The sequence below is a fragment of the Muntiacus reevesi genome, chromosome 5 (genome assembly GCF_963930625.1).
Source record: "Muntiacus reevesi chromosome 5, mMunRee1.1, whole genome shotgun sequence".
In the NCBI taxonomy this organism is placed as follows: domain Eukaryota; kingdom Metazoa; phylum Chordata; class Mammalia; order Artiodactyla; family Cervidae; genus Muntiacus; species Muntiacus reevesi.
Genome location: NC_089253.1, coordinates 52,897,603 through 52,916,561, shown reverse-complemented (window position 1 = coordinate 52,916,561; position 18,959 = coordinate 52,897,603). Strand labels below are relative to the sequence as shown.

Below are 18,959 nucleotides of genomic sequence, written 5' to 3'. Positions count from 1 at the left end.
CTTGCTCCCCAGTGAGCCAAGTCCTCCTCCGAAAGTCAAGGTCCTATTCATTCTGGCCCACACCTCTCCCATCTCCGAATTCCTCAAGTTCTCATCAGTACTACTCATTTTCAGTCATCCACTGGCTGATGTCATTTCTCGTATTGCTGTTGGCTAAATTATTTTTTAAACTACTTTTGCATACGCTGGTTGTTTTTCGCCACTGCTTTAAGCAACTGCAGAGGATACCCGCTAGATCCTAGAGAGCTCTAAATCTCTTGTGGAACCAATACACTAATTATGGGTAACATAGGTGATATATTCAGGGTTACCGACAATCACAAAATCCTGTATTATTTGGCAAACACATTCTCCCCTCACTGCTAGGTCCTGACTTCTGCATGGCTTACTTACCCTTGGAATTCAACCCAAAATGAGAGAGGAGACCTCCAGCTATCTCTGAAACACTTTCCAAGAAGAATTTGCTAAAGCTATAGTTTTAAAACCTTCAAAGAAGCTTTTAAATGTAAGAAGCTCTTCAAATAAAATCTGAGGTGGACACTCAACATAGCAAACACAGAAGCAGAGCTGATCTGGCTGGAGACCTGATGAGAGTCCAGCTCTTCAGCAGCAGCCCCTGTCGCACCTCCCAGGATTAAACACCACTAAGCATGATGGCAAGCTCATTTCGCCCACAAATATGTGTAAACTCAGTACATGGCCAAACATGACCTTAGAAATTGATGGAGGAAAAGATGGCCCCTTTCAACACACAGAACCAGAACCAAAGGTTAGCCATGTAGAACAGAAAATACAGTTAGATCCCAGTCTCACACCATTCACAAAAAGAAATTCTGCATTTATGCAAGTCAGATTTGTGAAAGGTGAAACTTAAAAAACATTTAAAAGAACACAAAGGAGAATATCCTTATGATATCAGGATAGGAAAGTTTATGTGCATGTGCATTCTAAAATAAGCCCAAGCAATAAAGGATAAGCTAGACAGATTCAAATATATTAAAAATTTTAATTTCTTATACATCAAAGAATCCAATAAAAACTGAAAAGATAAGCCAACTCTGGGTGAAGGTATTTGCAAGCCATGTCACCAACAGAAGATAAGTAACCAGAATATATAAGAAATACCCACATGTCAATAACAAGTAAAAGAAAGACCACCTAAAAAAGCTGTTTCTAGACTTTAACTTAAGAACTACTCTGGGTATGTTTCCAGCTCAATTCACCTAGAAAACACAGTGAGGGGGTAACTTGTCCCACTTAGAAACATTTACATTTTAGTACAGTTTATAGTGTCTGGTACCATATATTATCTCAGTTTATCTACACAACTCTAGGATGTAAGCAGAACATATATTACGCTACTTTATTAATGAGGAAATCAAGACTCAAGAAGTTATCAGTTTTAGGAATATGTATCACTTCCTAAGTGAAGTCGCTCAGTCCTGTCTGACTCTTTGTGACTCCATGGACTGTAGCCTACCAGGCGCCTCCATCCATGGGGTTTTCCAGGCAAGAATACTGGAGTGGGTTGCCACTTCCTTCTCCAGGAGATCTTCCCAACCCAGCAATTGAAGCTGGTTCTCTTGCATTGTGGGCAGACGCTTTACCGTCTGAGCCACGAGGGAAGTCACTTCCTAATGAATAGCAAAATCTAGATTCTTCACTGTCTAATCTACAAACTTTTCATTAAAAATTTTACCTACACTCTTTTAAAAACATATCTTCACACAAAAATCTGTACCTGAATGTCCACAGCCACTTTATTCATAGCAGTCAAAAACTGGAAACAACCGAGCTGTCCCTCAATGAGTAAATTCATATCAAACTGTGTGTACATCCATACAATGGAAGGCATACAACGTCTGCAATAAAAAGGAGTCAACTAAAGATACACGCAACAACCTAGGTGGATCACCAGGAAATTATGCTGAGTAAAAGAAAAGTCAATCCTAAAAGGTTGTATACTATATGATTCCAGGTATATAATAATCTTGAAATGGTAAGATCATACCACGGGGAACAGACTAGTAGTGTTTCCAGGAGTTAAGGAATAAGGACTAAGGGAGGTGGGATGAAGTGAAGGGGGAGACAGCACTACAATAGCCCAACTTGAGGTGACGAACTAACTGTTCAGCGTTGTGGCTGTATCAATGTCAGTGTCCTGACTGTGACACTGTACTATCATTTTGCACAGTGTTAACCATCGAGGGAAACTAAATTAAGGTATATGCAATCTCTGTATTACTTCTGATGATTGCATGTGAATGTATAATTATCTCCAAATAAAGTATTTCCCAAAAGCCCAGAAAACAAAAAGCAAAAAGGCCTAAAATCACTCTGCCCTGCTATATAGTACCAGTTAAAGGTTAAATGAGATAAAGTGTGGAAAGGCATTTCTCAGACTGCCAAGTGCTCTATTAACACCAGGAGGTAATCACAATCCATTCCCTCCCCCCACCCCCCACACCCGGCCCCCACCAGCCTTATCAATGTTACTCATTGTCAGACTATTCTCTCCCTCCTGGGCCTTCTATATCCCTCCACTGTAGTCCTTCCACATTTGTATGATCTGTCCATGCTTTTTAATAGGCTGAAGTTCCTTGAAAGCTAAAACCTTGTTATTTACCTCTACATGCCCACAATCTAGCACATACAGAGCACACAGTAGGTGCTCAATAAATGGATGCTGGATTGAAATTAGCTCATGATTTCCTTGTTCAATACAAGGTGAACCAAAACTGGTGGCACTGAGGAGGGGAGGCGACTGGGAAGAACACCTTGGCAGCGGTGAGCCAACACCTTGAAAGTTTCGTCAATTACCTCCTCCTTCCCCTGGATCCTGAGAACCCAAGTGAAGCAAAGGGTTGTCCAAGGGCGTGGCGGCAGAAGCAAATCATGAGTTCAGTTCGTCGTCTCCTTTTTTATCCTGTTTCAAGCTCTGCAGATGAAGGAACTGACCATTTAGTTTGGGTCACTGGAACAAGATGGAAAGGTAGGCTCCAGCGTACTCTTCTGGAAAAAGATTTTAAAGGTTAGCTGACAGACCTTTTCCTGACATGATTAGACTGAGGAATTGCCCAGGGCCAGAAGAATGTCCTAAATGATCTGTCAGGATCTCTCAGAGACCTCACACTCTCTGCCTAGGCAAACAGGTGTGGCTGGTGGGGTGGGGAGGGGGTTCCCATGCCCTGAAAACAACGCTAGCTCCTTACTCCTCCTCCAAATGGTTTTGAGCATTAAAAAAAAAAAGAAGAAGAAGAAGAACACAAGCGAGTGCTCTGTTGCTCCTAATGTTATCGGATAATTTTTCAAATTCTTACTCAATTACATATCACAGTCTTATCTTCAATCTCCATAGGCCAAATAGCCCTGCTTTCACATCATGCCCACTGAGCCTGCAGAACACAAGTACCCTCCCAAGTAATTCCAGCTCTCATGAACATGAGATCGTTTTACATTAAGTTTTGTTAAGAGAGAGTGTGTGTGTTTGTGTCTCCTATGAGGAGCAAGACTTGAGGCAATGGAAGGCTAAAAACTTGGGAGGTTTGTTTCTGCCTGGATAATGATTAACCTCTTGCTGGTGAATTCAGAAGAGCTAGCATTTCTGGACTGGCAGTCCTCCTCCCTGGCCCAAGTGGGAGAGAAAGCTCATGGGCACACATGCCCCGTCAGAAAGAACTAACTGGCATTGACCTATGTCAGACTGGCAGTGGGAGCACCATGGTCATTTTCAAGACTAGGTTTAAAGACTAGGTGTTTTAAAATTGTGTTGTCACTGGTCTTAAAATATCCAGATCAAGAACCTCTTTAATCAAAGCAGCAGATATCATCTACCCAAAATGCTTCAATGTTTGTTTAAAATTGCTGACAGCAAAGAGCTGAGATAACTTACATCACCACAAATCACTGAATAAATAAGAGAGATCAAGAGATACAGCACAACTGACTCCAAGGATGTCTAAAACACAAAGCTTATTAATGTCATTTGAAGACGGAATCTTACACTCATATGTGAAATCTAATTTTTTAAAATTATATAAATGAACTTACTGACAAAACAGCAACAGACTCACAGATTTTGGAAGTAAACTTTTCATTACCAACAGAGAAACATGGAAGGAAGGGATAAATTAGGAATCTGGGGTTAATCTATACATACAATAGATAATCAACAAGGACCTACTGTGTAGCACAGGGTACTCTATTCCGCATTCTGTAATAATCTGTATGAGAAAAGACTGAAAAAGAATGAATATGTATATGGATAACTGAATCACTCTGCTGTTCACAGGAAACTAACACAACTTTATGAATCAACTCTACTGCACTAAAATTTTTTTAAAAAGATGAAACCATAAACCAGAAGTAAGAGAAATAAGTAGAAGAACTACAATATTTGTTCTCTGGTTTCTAGCCTTCTCTCAGGACAACTATCAATGTGAAAACTCTCTATGTCAACTCATTCAAAGATAACCATTTTGGATCATATGTTCTAAAAATGACGAAGCAAGGAATCAGTAATCTATCTTTCTACTTTATAGCTGAGAATCCCAAAGGTGGAAGGACTCATCCAACACGACGTAGTCCTCCATGGCCCCACAGCCCTCCCTCCTCCCTTGAACGATATTTTTTTAAATGCTATAATGATAAAAATATGAGCTGTCATCATTATTAATAGTACTCATTTTAAAACAACAGACTGTTACTTAGCCTATTCATTAGGTGGACAGAAAACAAACATAATCGTGGAAACACTTCCATTCTGTATCACAGCATACCTCAACACACTTCTCAAAGGAATCCCTTTACTGACAAGGGCCTACCATATGGAGAGGAAGAGAAGATGCAAGAGGCCATCCCGTATCCTGGTAGAGCCTGGAGTCACTTACCCCGCAGCCCAGATGTTTACATCAACGCTACTCAGTTCCACATCCACACCACCTCCCCCTAGCTTGCCCCAGCCCAGATGTCAGGAATCTAAAACCTCTCACTTCCTTCTTTCTTTAATTTTAATTAGAGACAATCACCCAACTTCCTTTTTCTTTTAAATTCAAGCTTTGCACACAACATAAGTGACTATAATACCAAGAGTTACACAAGTTCCATCTCTGGCCCACCAACACTGATGAGGAAAACTATTATCAGGAGAGGATTTTCTCAGTTTGTAAGTTTCTGAGCTTACTGGAATCCCTAGGTTTACTATATCTATCCTGATTAAAGCATTTATTGTCCCCAGTAACCCAATCACAAGTCCACCTCTGGGTCCATCAAGGCACTATCAAAGTGTTAGTTGCTCAGTCGTGTCTGACTCTTTGTGGCCCCATGGACTGTATCCTGCCAGGATCCTCTGCCCATGGGATTCTTCAGGCAAGAATACTGGAGTGGGTTGCCATTTCCTTCTCCAGGGGATCTTCCCGACCCAGGGATCGAACCCAGGTCTCCTACATTGCAGATGAATTCTCTGCCATCTTAGCCACCAGGGAAGCCCTTCAAACCACGACCCCTCCTCTCAATTTCACACCTGGGTGAGCCACCACAGGGGTCTACCCTGGGTTTATGCAGTAGCCACACAGACATGGCAAGCCCTGAGACTTGGGAGAGTGTCATTCAGAGAATACAACAGGTTTTATACTTACACGTGTGCCTGCTTAATGGGGACAAAATTGTCATCTTCAGTATCTTAAATAAGCAAAAATAATGAACCATGAAAGCTGGGGAGGACCTTAGAAATTTTCTAATTTTATTTTCTTAGATGAGAAATCAAAGAGGTGTATACTAGGCAGAGACTTAGACCACAGCATTTAGAACTCCTTTTTTGCATCAAGATACTAGGAAATGAGAACAATCAACTAAATGTCTACAGCATTTCACAGTTTCAAAGGCATTTCAAATGAATTCTTTCATTGGAGCCACACAACAATGCTTAGGCGGCTTGGTTCCCCACTCCGCCTTTATCACTGACTACCTATGTGCTTTGGAGTAAGTTATTTAACCTCCCCGTGTCTCATCTGTCAATTGGATATAATAATAGTAGCTACCTCATAGGGCTGCTGGAAGATTCATGAGTTAAGACTGTATCTAAAGCATTTAAAGGGCTTACCCGGGGGCTCGGTGGGGAAGAATCCACCTGCCAATGGAGGCGACGAGGATTTGATCCCTGGGTTGGGAAGATCCCCTGGAGAAGGAAATGGCAACCCACTCTAGTATTCTTGCCTGGAGAATCCCATGGGCAGAGCAGCATGGCGGGTTACAGTCCATGGGGTCTCGAAAGAGTTGGACAGGAGTTAGCAACAATAAAAGCACTTAAAACACAATGGAGACAGAACAACTCACTCTGTGCCAGTCATCTTCAACAACATCCTCAATCATCAGCCAGGGCCGAGAACTGTTATCCTGATTTTACAGATGAGGAAACTAGGAATTCTGAGACCTGAACTGAGTGAGCCCCAGAATCACAGCAGCAAATGGCAAAGCCAGTCAGAGAGTCAAGGCTTTCTGACTCCAAATCCAGCACTGTTTCCCAGGAAACCACGCAGTCCTGCAGTTCAATTTGTCATGGCCCCACAAAAATACTGCTCCAAAAGAGGTACCTCAGTCAAGATGCTTCCCCAAAGAGCAGCTTACTCTGACAAGAACTAGTTCAACTATCCTCAACCCCCGCCCCAAATAAACAAATAAACACAAGAAAAACACTGGTGGGGAAAGGAGAGAAACTGCTGTCCACGCCTCAGAAACAGGATGCATTTCTCAGAGCTCTTGGCACATCCCTGGCTCCGATGCAGCTCACACTCCTGGCCCCCGTTGTTTTCGGGGCTGTGTCTTCCTGTGGAGCCCACAGCTGGTGAGGTCACCTTCCCTGGGGAGAGCACTCAGACCCTATCCATCACACTTGATTCGAAAGGCAGGGTCTGGGCTCAGGCAGCAAAAACAAGGTCCCAACTTTGACAGTGCCTTCTGGGTCACCTGCCTGCTGATTAGTACGTTTTTAGAAGAAAGGTCAAAAAAAAAAAAAAAAAAGGCTGTGCCTTCTCCCTAACAGATGGCATCCTAAAATACCCACAGAAATGGAGAAGGCGCATGTCCCAGCTGCTTCTCCTTCCTCACGAATATATATTTCAAGTTCACAATCCTTCATTCACAATGTATAAATAAAGTCAAGGGTACTTAATACCAAGTGACTTGAAAAACCAGAGGGGAGAGTTTTTCTGTTTGTCCCTTTGGACCTTTCTTCCCCTTTTACTGATGATCATGCCACTGCTTCCAATGAGGCAGCAGCTCTCCAAACCCATGCATCAAAGAAGAATCCCAGCAGTTCCCCTTCAAGTCAAGTCTGTTTGAACTCCTGGTCAAAATACACCTAAACTTTCTCAAATTTAGACTTGGAATATCGGTTTTGAATGATGAATAAGTCCTGGAAAAATGTAGAATGTGTTTTGCTTTGATTATAGAAAATCTTACTTTTGTTTTCAACTCTTTAGAATTTCAGAGTTAATAATATTTTCCTAGATTTTCAAGGAAAGAGACATAATTAAAGAGCTCAAGTATAGCTCTAGGGCCATGATTCTAAAGGGAGAGAGCAGAAGTAAATAAGGAAAATTCACCCTCATTGGGGAGCCTCCACAGCGCAATATAGTTTGTACCTGTCCCTGTCTAATGATATTATTCACAATGCTTGAGCTACTTTAAATTTCAAATAACGTTAACACAGGAGAAGGCTTGTTACTGGAGTAGGAAGAGAAATGCAGAAGCAAGGCATCCTGGCATTGCCACATCCAACCTCAACTCAGAAAAGGGTCATGTTCAATTTATAAGCATTTATTCACTTCCATGCATAGAAACATGGAAACAAATAAAAGACAATTCTGTCCACGAGGTACTCAGCTAGTTGTAAATAATGAGGTGTAAATGAAGGGATTACAATGTAATATGATGAGTGCAATATAAAAAGAAGCACAAAGAAACTGCTGAGGAGATGCTGAGGGTGGGTTGATCAGCCCTCTGCAGAAACACTAAGGAATCCTGCTTGGAATCCTGCCCAGGGTTACTATGCAGAGAGTAGGGATAAGCAGGGAAGACTTCTTGGAGGTGGTGACATCTGAGCTGGGTTTTAAAGGATAAGTTTTCCCGGTTCAAGGAAAAGGACCCATTACAAAAGAAGACACAGCATGGATAAAGCATGAAGCATGAAATAACGTAATGCAGAAAGGAAACGAGAGGCAGTTTAGCCTTCTAGTAGTATAAAACGTGAACAAGGTAAGTGGGCAGTGATGGATGTAAACAGTCTCTCATGCTATGACCTCAGCAGAACAATTAGCTTGTTTTTTTAAAAAATCACTTTTGTGGTATTATGCAAGATTTATTGTTAAGATCAAGTTAAGAAACTATTTTTTTAAAATATTACCTGTAGTAGTCCAGGTCATTCATTTATGCATTCATCATCACAGCCAGTATATACATACTAAGAGCCACCACTTAGGCTACAACCCTGTTCCATCTGAAGGGACTCTCCTTCCCCCACATAAGACTTACTTATTTAGAACTTAATATTTGCCATACACGGAGCTAGGAATTTTACACACATTCAGAATAAATCAGCAAGGTAGATCTTATTATCTCTATGTCAAGGAGAGGAAGCTTGAAAGAGAAGTTAAGTGAACAAGGATGTAGGGGAAGGTGGTGATGTTGACATGATTCCTGCTAAGGGCTACTTTCAAAGCCTATGCTCTTTGCATTGTACTCCCAAACCTCAAAACATTCCCACCAGAAGCCTAGGAGAGGAGAGAAGACTGAAAGACAAATACTGAAAACCTTAGGCAGTATAAACTATAGTGCTATGTGAGTGAGTGAATTAAGAGACAGGGGTCATTTCTCAGCAGTGTGACCAAAGAAGGCATCCCAGAAAAGCCGGGCTTTATTAGAAGGGTGAGGTTTCAGTAGGTGGAGATGTAGGGCTGGGCAGGGATAAAGAAGTATTCTGAGAACAGCACTCAGAACTTGACTTGGGAGGACTTCACTGGTGGTCCAGTGGCTAAGACTCCTTACTTCCAACACAAGGGGCCCAGGGTCCAACCCTGGTCAGAAGACAAGATCCAGCATGGGGCAGTAAGGCTGAAGATCCCATGTACTGCAGGCAAGACCCAGCACAGTCAAATAGATAAATTAAATAAATAAATATGTTTTAAAAAGAAGAGGAAAAACTTGACTCTGGTGATGGTCAAGGTTCTAATTCCTGTTCCGTCATTCACCAGCTACAAACCCTGGGTGAATCACTAAATATTCTACACCTCATTTTCTTCATCAGCAAAAGAGGATAATAACAATATATTCCTCCTACAGTTGGTGTACATTCCAGTATTGTTGCCTGAGAAATCCCAAGGACAAGAAGATCCTAGCAGGCTACAATCTATGGGGTTGCAAGAGTCGGACATGACTTAGTAACTAAACCACTAAACCACCACAGTTGGTATAAGAATTAAGTACATTAAGCCCCAAACAAACAGCAAAATATTAGTTAATAGCATATGCATCTGAAGAATGGCAAATAGTCCAGACAGGCCTCTAATTCATTTTAAATAAAATGAAAAAGTGTAGTTGAAATGATAGGTTGCAGCGGTACTGAAGACCAAGTAATGTTCACCTTTGAAAGTTAGTCTCTATTCAACGGACAATAGGGAATCAGTCATTTGGGGAAAGAAACCATATTCAGACAATTCTGAGCAGATCTCCCCAGGGGGCTCCCGGCCCCTCCCCTTGGCGTCTGGCTCATCTGTGACCCCTTCAGAAGAGGCCCCGGGCCCAGGGAACTAGTTAAGCAAGGACTATAGGAAAAGAGATACTGTCACGCTTCAACTTGCAACATATCCAAGATTTTTTTTTCTTTCTTCCCTTATCCTGTATTCTCCTTCCTAAACACACAGTAATGGCTGTGACATAATTATTAACCCAACTTCCCTGTGAGACTGTTTTTATTTACTAAGGTTAAATAAAATTTCCAGGCACCAATCTAGGTGGCTTCAATCATCGTTTATTCATTACCTTTTAAAACTTGGTAATATTCAGCTTTTACTTATTAATTTTTAACCTAATATCATTTCTGTAATATGGTATTATGCTATTCATTTATTAACACTCTATGATGAAGAAATTTTGTGACGGTTTCTTTCATTTATCTTGATTGTTATAGTTTCGTAGGGAAATAACATGTCAAAGTTTATCAAATGTATACCTTAAACATGTGTGGTTTATTATATGTCAATGAAACCTCAATAAAGTTGTTAAAAATATAATGAAAATTTAGTCATTTATGTAGTTATTAAAAGGTATAAGGTTTTTATTAATATACAATGCTTATATTATGAACATAAATATATATTCATAACATGGAACTATGAATATGTATTTTTTAATGTTAACTCTAAAAATTTAATCAAGACAACTGATTAGTATGTAGAAATGTATATGCAGCCTCTAAAACTTCAGTGTAGACAAGATTTTTCAAAAATAAGAATATATCTATGTTCATAGCAGCATTATTTACCAAAAGATAGAAGCAATCCAAGTGTCCATGAATGGATGATTGGATTTAAAAATGTATATTATACATATAATTTTAAAATGTGAATTATATATATAAAATGGAAGAAAATTCTGACACATGGATGAACATGTGTCTACAACATGGATGAACCTTTAATACATTATGCTAAGTGAAATAAGCCAGTCATAAAAGGATAAATACTGTATATTCTACTTACAGAGGTACCTAGAGTCACCAAACGGGGCGGGGTGGGAGGGTGCGTATTGTTTAATGGGTCCAGAGTTTCAACTCTGCATTGAAGAGTTCTGTGGATAGATGGTGGTGATGGTTACACAACAATGTGAATGTAATTAATGCCACTGAACTGTATCCTAAGAATGATTAAGATGGTAAATTTTATGATATGTGTATTTCACCACAATTAGAGAGAGGGAGAAAGAAGAGAGTTCCTACACATTATTGTAAAATCAGTAAAGGTGTTATTTTGTAATTTTCAGGAACATATTAAGTGCTCTCATTATTTATTTTTAAATCAAACAACTTTGAGGTAACTTGCCCATATTCCCCAAAAGGCCAGTTCTGTAGCTCACACCAGTTAAAACTATTCACTTGAATTTTATTGCTAGTAGAAATAGAAATATCAACTTCTTCTTCCACACAACATGACATTATATTTTCCTAACAAAGACCTCAGAAGTCTAGGGCCTAAGGTAATCATGACTCTCGTGAAGAAGACCTCTCTTCTGGAAGGAGTCTTCTACAGGTGCCGCGGGCAGCCCGCGTTTATCTCCAGTGAGCAGTGGGCGTTTATGAGCCAGGGGGCTGGGCACCTGCTGATTTTAAAAGGGTGTGGACCCTACATCGCAGGGTCAAGTCAGACTCTGTAAATTTCATAACAGAGCAATGATCAGGGCTTGTGCAGGCTTTCAACCTGTGTGGTACATAACTACCAGATGGGGTTCTCCAAAGGAAACTTCTGTTCCCATTCCTCCAGAGAATGCCTGAAACTGGAAAAGTTAAGGACTCCTTACGAACCCCATTTCTAACCACTGCTTCTCTGCACAGCACACAGCAGGCCCAGCTCCTTGCCCACCGCCACCCTCCAGGGCCTTTAACTTGGAGATACAGAGTACAGGACTAGACTTTTTCCAAGAGCTTCGTTTTCTTCCAGGAGCTCACCTTACCACACAGTTCTATCTTCCCTGAGCAGGGGAAGAGGTGCCTTCCATCATCTCGCAGGAAGATGATGGCATCTGCTTGGGGATTCCAATTAGATGTTTTACTGCAGCTTTTCACAAACTGATTATATTTAAAGCTCCCTTGAGAGATGGGGGCTGGGAGGAAAGAAGCTTCTAAGAAGACCTTTGTTGGCAGGAGTGAAGAACCGCTCACACCTCCCCAGAGAAAAAGCTTGTTTAAATACCAGCAATCCAGATTCCCAAGTGTATGTGCACACACAATATGTCTAGAGTTTTAAATTTCATCTGCTCTGAAAGGGTCCTGAAAGGGTTAAACTATTCCAGGCAAAGGCCTGAGGCTTTTCTATCAAAATGCTCCAGATGGAAATTACAAAATTTCACTTCTCAGCTCTGTGGGGCACACACACTGTTCTTCTAAGACATTAAAAAAAAAAAAAAAAGACAAGACCCCTAATGTTCTCAAGAAAGAGAATTTGACGGCTCAGCACACAGTACCACTCTGTTTCAGATGATTCCTCCTGGAATATTTGCATTAACTGTCCATCTTAAGCTTTCTGAGGGATGTAAAAACTCAAGGTATGGAGAGTGTATAGGAAAGGAGCCTTGAACAAGGTCAGGACAATAGCTGGGAGGGTCTGCCATGAGGTGAACTCATCCAAATACCAGCCAGATTACCACCTCTTGTGAAGGTTATGCCCCACACCTTACCACTTTTTGCTGCTCCAATCCCCAAAGAAGCTGACAGAGCAGAGGCCAGAAGGCCTCGGGTTACAACCATGAATCTGTCAAGAATTTCCAGAGTTAATGTATATGAAGAGCTTTGTAAATTGAGCCATGTACAAGTACTAAGAATATTACTGCTTTCGAGTTAGAGATTGAAAGGCATGAACTTTCAAAGGAATCTGAACACCCACAAAGCAGAAACAATGATGGTTTTTAAGAAGGCAACTCCAAGGCAGGCTGACTAAGGAGGCACGCCCCTCATAAAACCACACTGGGGTAGGGTTGGGGCTGTAGTCTCAGAAGTCCTTCAGGGCACATGCAAGCAGGTGGTTTAAAGGGAGCCAAAACCACAGACAGGCAGGGTTCCCCAAAGCCCATTAAGGGTCCTTTTGATTTAAACCATTCTGACTGAAAAGCAAGACTCAGGACTCTGGTCAGAGATACACAGAACAACAGTGACCAACAGTTAGACAGTTTACCTGTTCACTTTTCAGAATGAGAAACAGTTCTCATTAAGAGACCGAACCAAGATATTTTTCATTACTACTGGAGGAACTTAAACCAGAACCCAGGTTTTATTCCTAGACTCCTTTCTTATCATTACAACTGGCACTTTGGGAGTGAAAAGGCAATGCGGACTAAATGTTCATCCCAATTAAGCAGACCTTACTGTTTCTGGTGGCTCAGACGGTAAAAAATCTGCCTGTAATGTAGGAGACCCAGGCTCAATTCCTGGGTCCAGAAGATCCCCTGGAGAAGAGAACGGCAACCCACTCCAGTATTCTTGCCTGGAAAATCCCACGGACAGAGGAGCCTGGTGGGCTATAGTCCGTGGGGTCACAAAGAGTTGGCTATGACTGAGCAACTAACACTTTCACTTGACTATTACTGAGCATTTACAACTGCCAGATACTGTGTTCAATGATTTTGATACACTATGTCACTGAATGCTCACAACCACCTAGGAAACATGTATTATGCTGCCTGTTTTTCAAGTCAGTATCCTGAGGCTTGGACAAGTCAGGTAACTCGCCCAAGGAGTGAGGCTAGCGAGTGACAGCACTTAACCTGGATCCCTTTGACTCAAAAACTTGCGCTCTTAACCATCAGACCAAAAAACTAATTTTCTTTTTTATCCTGGCATCCGTAAGAGAAGTAAGACTGGCAGCACGATGAGTCCCACACAACCCATAAAAAGCTGAAACATCATAAAACTGACCAAGGGCTTCCAGTTAGCAGGGGAGCAGAGCCAACCCAAAACCCAGGTCCTCTGTCTCCAAGTTCTATGGAGAACACAGATCTCCAAGATCTTCCATGGGGAGCACAGACTGTAGTTTGAAAGCTTCAAGAGGGAGAGGACTTTGTCTTGTTCACAGCTACGTTACCAGCGCCCAGAACCCATTCAAGGCACTCAATAACTAGCTGATGAATAAAGAAGTGGAGTCCCGCTGCTGTGGTTTGGCTATGTGACCTTGGAAGGACTTCTTTATCCTCTCTAAGCCTCAGTTTCTTCATGCAGTGAATAGAGAATGAAGTAAGATTCACCCCAGGTTTTAAGTGAAGATCAAGTGAGACAATTCTTATAAAGCACTTGGGACAGGTTGGAACACAATGACCACACAAAATATAATCTATTATTATCACTATTTCTACTATTATCCATTGATACATTTTGCTTTTTAATTGACCCTACTCTGATATGAACAATGATACATTGACCCTACTCTGGTCAAATGACGTTTCATAGTAAATATGAATAGAATAGAACAGATAATTGGGAGTTGATAACCTGCTTCTAGTTTCAAATCTACTACCACCTAGCTGTGTGACCTTGGACAGGCCTCTTAATTTCTCTACACTTGCCTCAGCTATAAATGAGGGACTAAACCATTCAAATCAGTCTCATAAGCATTCATCGGGCACATTCTCTGAGTAAGACATCATGCTCAGCCACCTATAAAATTCTATGATGCTGAATAGTGTCAATGAAAAAATATCAGTGCAAAGCAAAGCAGTCTCCTGCCTGTGGCAAGGCTGAAGAGAAACCCCAAATAGTCAACTGCATTACATCATCTCAAAGAGCAATGTTTGTAAATATACGAAGTGCTTAATTTTGAGACACTTGTGAAAAATCCTTCACCAATAGAGAATCAGCAGATGCAATTCAACACCTATCGGTACTGAACCTTCCAAAAAATAAACGTGTGAAATCACTTTGCACCTGAATCAAATGGCATGCTTCTGGAGAGAAATCTGGGAAAGTCAAAGTTATTAACACTCCTCCCTACGGCAACAGTTAAGAATAGAAGGTATTAAAAAAAAAAAGGATGATATATCTGGTTAAAGCTGCAGGGGGGATTCCAACAGCAAACTGCAGTACATCTGGACAGGACACTGAGGCCAGTAGCCTATTGTTTACAGAAATAAGCCGGGACTATGAACAGTGACAAGAGGCCAAGACCTCAATTATACCTCACAGTCACACCTCTCCCAGTCCCAGCTCAACTGAAGCTATCCATCAGTCAGCTCCCCCAGTTCTTTGCAGCCCAGTGGATAGAAAGTCCCTCAGGGTTCTCCAGCATGGACCAAGCTGATGACATTAAAAAGATCCCACAGGCACAACGTGGACCTCAAACTACCGTCCAACCTTCCAAGAGATAAAGCAGCTGCCCATTCCAAACTCTTGCCCTACTCACACCCCCAGCAATCCTAAGAGGGGAGGCATGGCCTTTTCCAAGTCCTCTAGGATAGGAAAAGGTCTCCTTGCATTAGCACAGGGAAAGAAGGAGGGGCCCCTCCCTCTGCACTCCGAAACAAAGGAAAACCCAGAGCTCCAACCATGTGGTGTAACATTCAAGGCCACCCACCTCTCCCACTCCCCAGCTGAGGTCTCAATGGGCTAGAGCCACATGGCTCTTTCTAGTGACTGGCCAGGAAGGGACAGTGCCTTATACAACCACAAGCTGGGGCTCTATAATGGGCAGGAACTCCTTCCATGGGTATTGCTGGTTAAAAAAGGCTATCTGGGAAGGGGTTTTGATTCATGCGCCAAGTCAGGCAGTGGAAAAGATGTGCCGACAGGTCACTTGTTTTCTCTGGGTCCACATTCTGCTTTACCCCTCATGATTTTGCAGAGAGGTATGAGGGCCTTTCAACACGCGTATTCTGGAGCGGAAGACAACAGCACAGAAGGGTTAAACAATTATGTCTTCCCATTCTCCGGAATCAGCACCACCCAGCAACATCCCAACTCCACTCAGGTTTAGGTGAAGGTGGAGACTGGGTGTGAGTGACCTTATTCTTTCTGTTCTCGGATCTCAGACAGAATGCAGACAAGCAGAGACCAGACAGGTACAAGGTGCACCCAAGGTGGCTACAGACTTTCTGTGCCTGATGGCATAGCAAATACCATGTTTGGATATAGTGCATCAGAAAAAAAACCCACCCTCTCCCACGGCTCTCCAAACGTTACACCTTCTCAAGGTTGCCTTTCTCTGCCTGGATGCCTCTTCAACCTCTGAAATAAATTCCCAAACACCTGTCAGATTTCAGCTGTCCTTCAAGGAAACCTGACCCAGGCACCCAGAGGCAAACTGCCGCCTTTTCTCTCCAAGAACCTCCTGCCCCTCCCCCCACCCTATTTAGCCTGGAGAAAAAGACTACCAAAATAATGACCAGCCCTACAGACAGCTGTAAAGTCCACTCCAAAAATGCCTTTCCAGAGCCTGTGGCCCCTGCCACGGACAATCCCTCGGAGGCGCAGACCCACCTACAAAACCACTTCTAGGGTCAGCCTGCCCCCACCTGCTCCACCCAAAGAAATGAACACCCTGCAAATCAGGGAAATGTATGTCTCCATGATCTACAGAGAAGATGCATTATGCTATTTTTCAAAGCCCTTACCTTTGACCTGAGTATCGTACTCTGCTATGATCTCCTTATCCTTTTTGAATTTGGCTGGAGACGTCATGTTTTCCTTCTTTCTTCCAAATTCGAATTGTGAATTGATAGATCCACGGGAAAAATCCAACCGCCGAAATCAATACCTCCAAGACCGTTTCTCCAGAGGGCAGAAGGGGCCCCCCGCGGTGGTCTCCAGCGCTCCGGGGAGCGCGGGCTGCGGGCTGGGCAGGCGGCTACGGCGGGCACATGCAGGCGGTGGGCGCTGGGGCCGGGCGCGGCGGCGGCTGGTTCCTGTGCTAGAGCCCGAGCCGCAGCCTCAACATTAGCCGGGAGAACTGCAGCGCCCGAAGGCTGGCCTGGGGTCTGACATCAACGACACAGGCAGGGAGTGGAAGTCCTTCCGCACAACATGGTGTGAGGGTGCGGCGGTGTGGACTCGCCCAGCTGGGTCCCCGGGAGAGAGTGGGTGCGTATCGGGGTGCCGGGGGAGGGCTGGGCGTGTTTCGCGGGTTTTTGTTGCACAGGCTCGAAGATGCTGCAAATCAAATCCCAAACGGGAGTCGCAGCAGCGCAGACTGGATCGGAAGTCGTTTGCTCCGGTTCACTTGCCTGTAAATGCAGGGAAAAGGGGAGGGGGCTATCAGCCCTAGTGCAGATCCTAATCGCTGCGGGGGTGGGGTAAGGGACGCCGCTCCCAGCCTGGCCTGGGCCCATTCATCTCAGCCAAACGCTGCCCGGCCCGCAGAGCCCTGCGCAGCGAGGTGGGGAGGAAGGAAGCTCCCTCCGGATTTTGTTTTAAGGCTAAAAGAAAACACTTTGGAGCAGCGGCCTTCGCGGGCCTGGGGTGGGGACTGCGGCGGGAACGCGGGATTCCGGCCGGGGACTGCGACACCTCGGTGGCCTCCCGAGCCTTGCCAACTTGGGCAGCGGCAGTCGGAGGGAACCCTCCCGGCCCTGACTCCGATGCGGCCCCCGACCCCGGGCGGGGGCAACTGCCTGGACTTCAAAGGGGATCAAAGCCGGGAAGGGACAAGTCACCCGGGCACAACTTTTCTTTCCCCTCCGCCCCTCCTGCCAGTTGTTTTGTTTTGGTTACTAGCTTCTCTTGGCAGCAAAATGTTGGGTTGGGGGGGGGGTGTCGGGGGCGGGGGGAGGGAAGTGATCTGCAGGAAAAAAAAAAAAAGGCTGCTCGGTGTGGGACACATCCAGGAAAACAATGTGGTCGGCAGAAGCAGGAAACGGGTTAGAGGCGAGGGTCGGAGTCGGGAAAACCGGGAAGGCAGGGCGGGGGCGGGGAGTGTGGAAGGCAGCCACAGCCTCTCCCAAGTCAGGGACCACAGCGACTCTAAATGCCACCCCCAATTGATCACCCAAGCTCAGAGATCCCAGACACCGCACCCAATCCCAGGCTGGGGGGTGGGGGCGGGGGGAGGTCTTTGAGGTTCGCGGCCCCGACTCCTGGCACCAGGAGGTCCCCGAGGAGATTCCGCTCCGACCCAGGCCCAGGAGGCGGGAGAGACGAGGACGCGAGTGCAGAGTCGCGCGCCTCGCTCCGGGACGCGCCGCGGCGGCGACCCTCCCTCTTTGGCTGCCCCTTTCCCCTTCCGCGCCGGGAGTCTCCCACTTCCCGCGCCTGGAGAAAGGGCCGCAGCGAGGGAGGAGCAGGGAGCCGGAGCGGCGGCGTGGTGCTTCAGACGGGCAGGAAGCAGGGGGAGGAGGGGGTGTGAGAGGTGGGGTCCGAAGACTGCACGCGAACGGGGGATGAGTGGAGCTTCTGCACACGCTTGATAGGCGGGGAGCGGGCAGGGGAAGGGCTACCTTGGGGGTGAGGGGGTAGTTAAGAGACTATCGTGGGCCGCAGTGGTACGGGCGGCGCTACGATGTTAGCAACTCTGGGTTCGCAGAGGCAGGTCCAAGAAGGCGAGTGCGTGAAGAGGGGCCAGTTCCGGGCGGGCCAGGGGGCTGAGGCCGGAGAAGAGCCCCGGAAACAGCGCGGAACACCCGTCTTTCTGGGTCCAGGGCTGTGACTGGGCTCTCCGCCAGGGCTTGGAGACGGAGGCAGAGGGCAGTCGTTGGTCACGGATGATGCCAACGACGTCTGCCCAAAGGTGCACGGAGGCTGCCCGTGTGCAGGGGGCTTGGGGGAGGGGGCTGGGAGCTGACGGCGCCGCGGCGCGAGAGCCAAGGCAGGGTCCTGGGCAGGACGGCGAAGGGCGGAGACGCAGCCCTAAAGAAGCACTGTGGGCTGTACCGGGAGATGGGGAGTGGGTCCGGAGGGAGGGGGGCTGAGGGGTTCCGGGCGGCAGCGCGAGGGCGATGCCGAGAGCCGCATCCGCGCCCTCTCCTTCCCGCCTCTGCCGCCCGGTCTGTCCAGTCCGGGCTCCAGTCCCGCGGCGGGCGAGAAGAAAAGGGAGAGGGACGGAGCCTTTACCTGGCTCTGACGCGACGGGTCCTGCGCCCCCGGCTCCGCTTCCCACTCGGAGCTCTCCTCCCCTCTCGTCCCTGCCACCCGCTTCTACGCAGATCGGTCCCCCTAGTCCCCCGAGGAGCCTCTGCCAACTCCACAGGACCCCGCCGGGAAGCAGGGCCCACCCTCC

General features: G+C 45.2%; 1 protein-coding gene across 9 annotated transcripts in view; it reads right to left on the bottom strand.

Annotated features, from left to right (window-relative positions):
* SRGAP2 (SLIT-ROBO Rho GTPase activating protein 2) overlaps positions 1 to 18,919 on the bottom strand; it is a 249,096-nt gene extending 230,177 nt beyond the window's left edge. For 6 of the 9 annotated variants that reach the window (XM_065938265.1, XM_065938267.1, XM_065938266.1 and 3 more), the window contains exons 1-2: positions 18,794 to 18,919; positions 16,363 to 16,971 (exon numbers count right to left, since the gene is read on the bottom strand). In XM_065938265.1, the coding sequence (XP_065794337.1) occupies positions 16,363 to 16,429 (67 nt within the window). In that variant the 5' untranslated portion in view covers positions 16,430 to 16,971; positions 18,794 to 18,919. Of the gene's footprint in view, positions 1 to 1,741; positions 1,863 to 2,820; positions 3,013 to 16,362; positions 16,972 to 18,793 lie in introns of those variants that run through there. The other 3 variants (XM_065938270.1, XM_065938271.1, XM_065938272.1) reach the window with 3 other exon arrangements.
* Between the last annotated feature and the right edge of the window lie 40 nt (positions 18,920 to 18,959).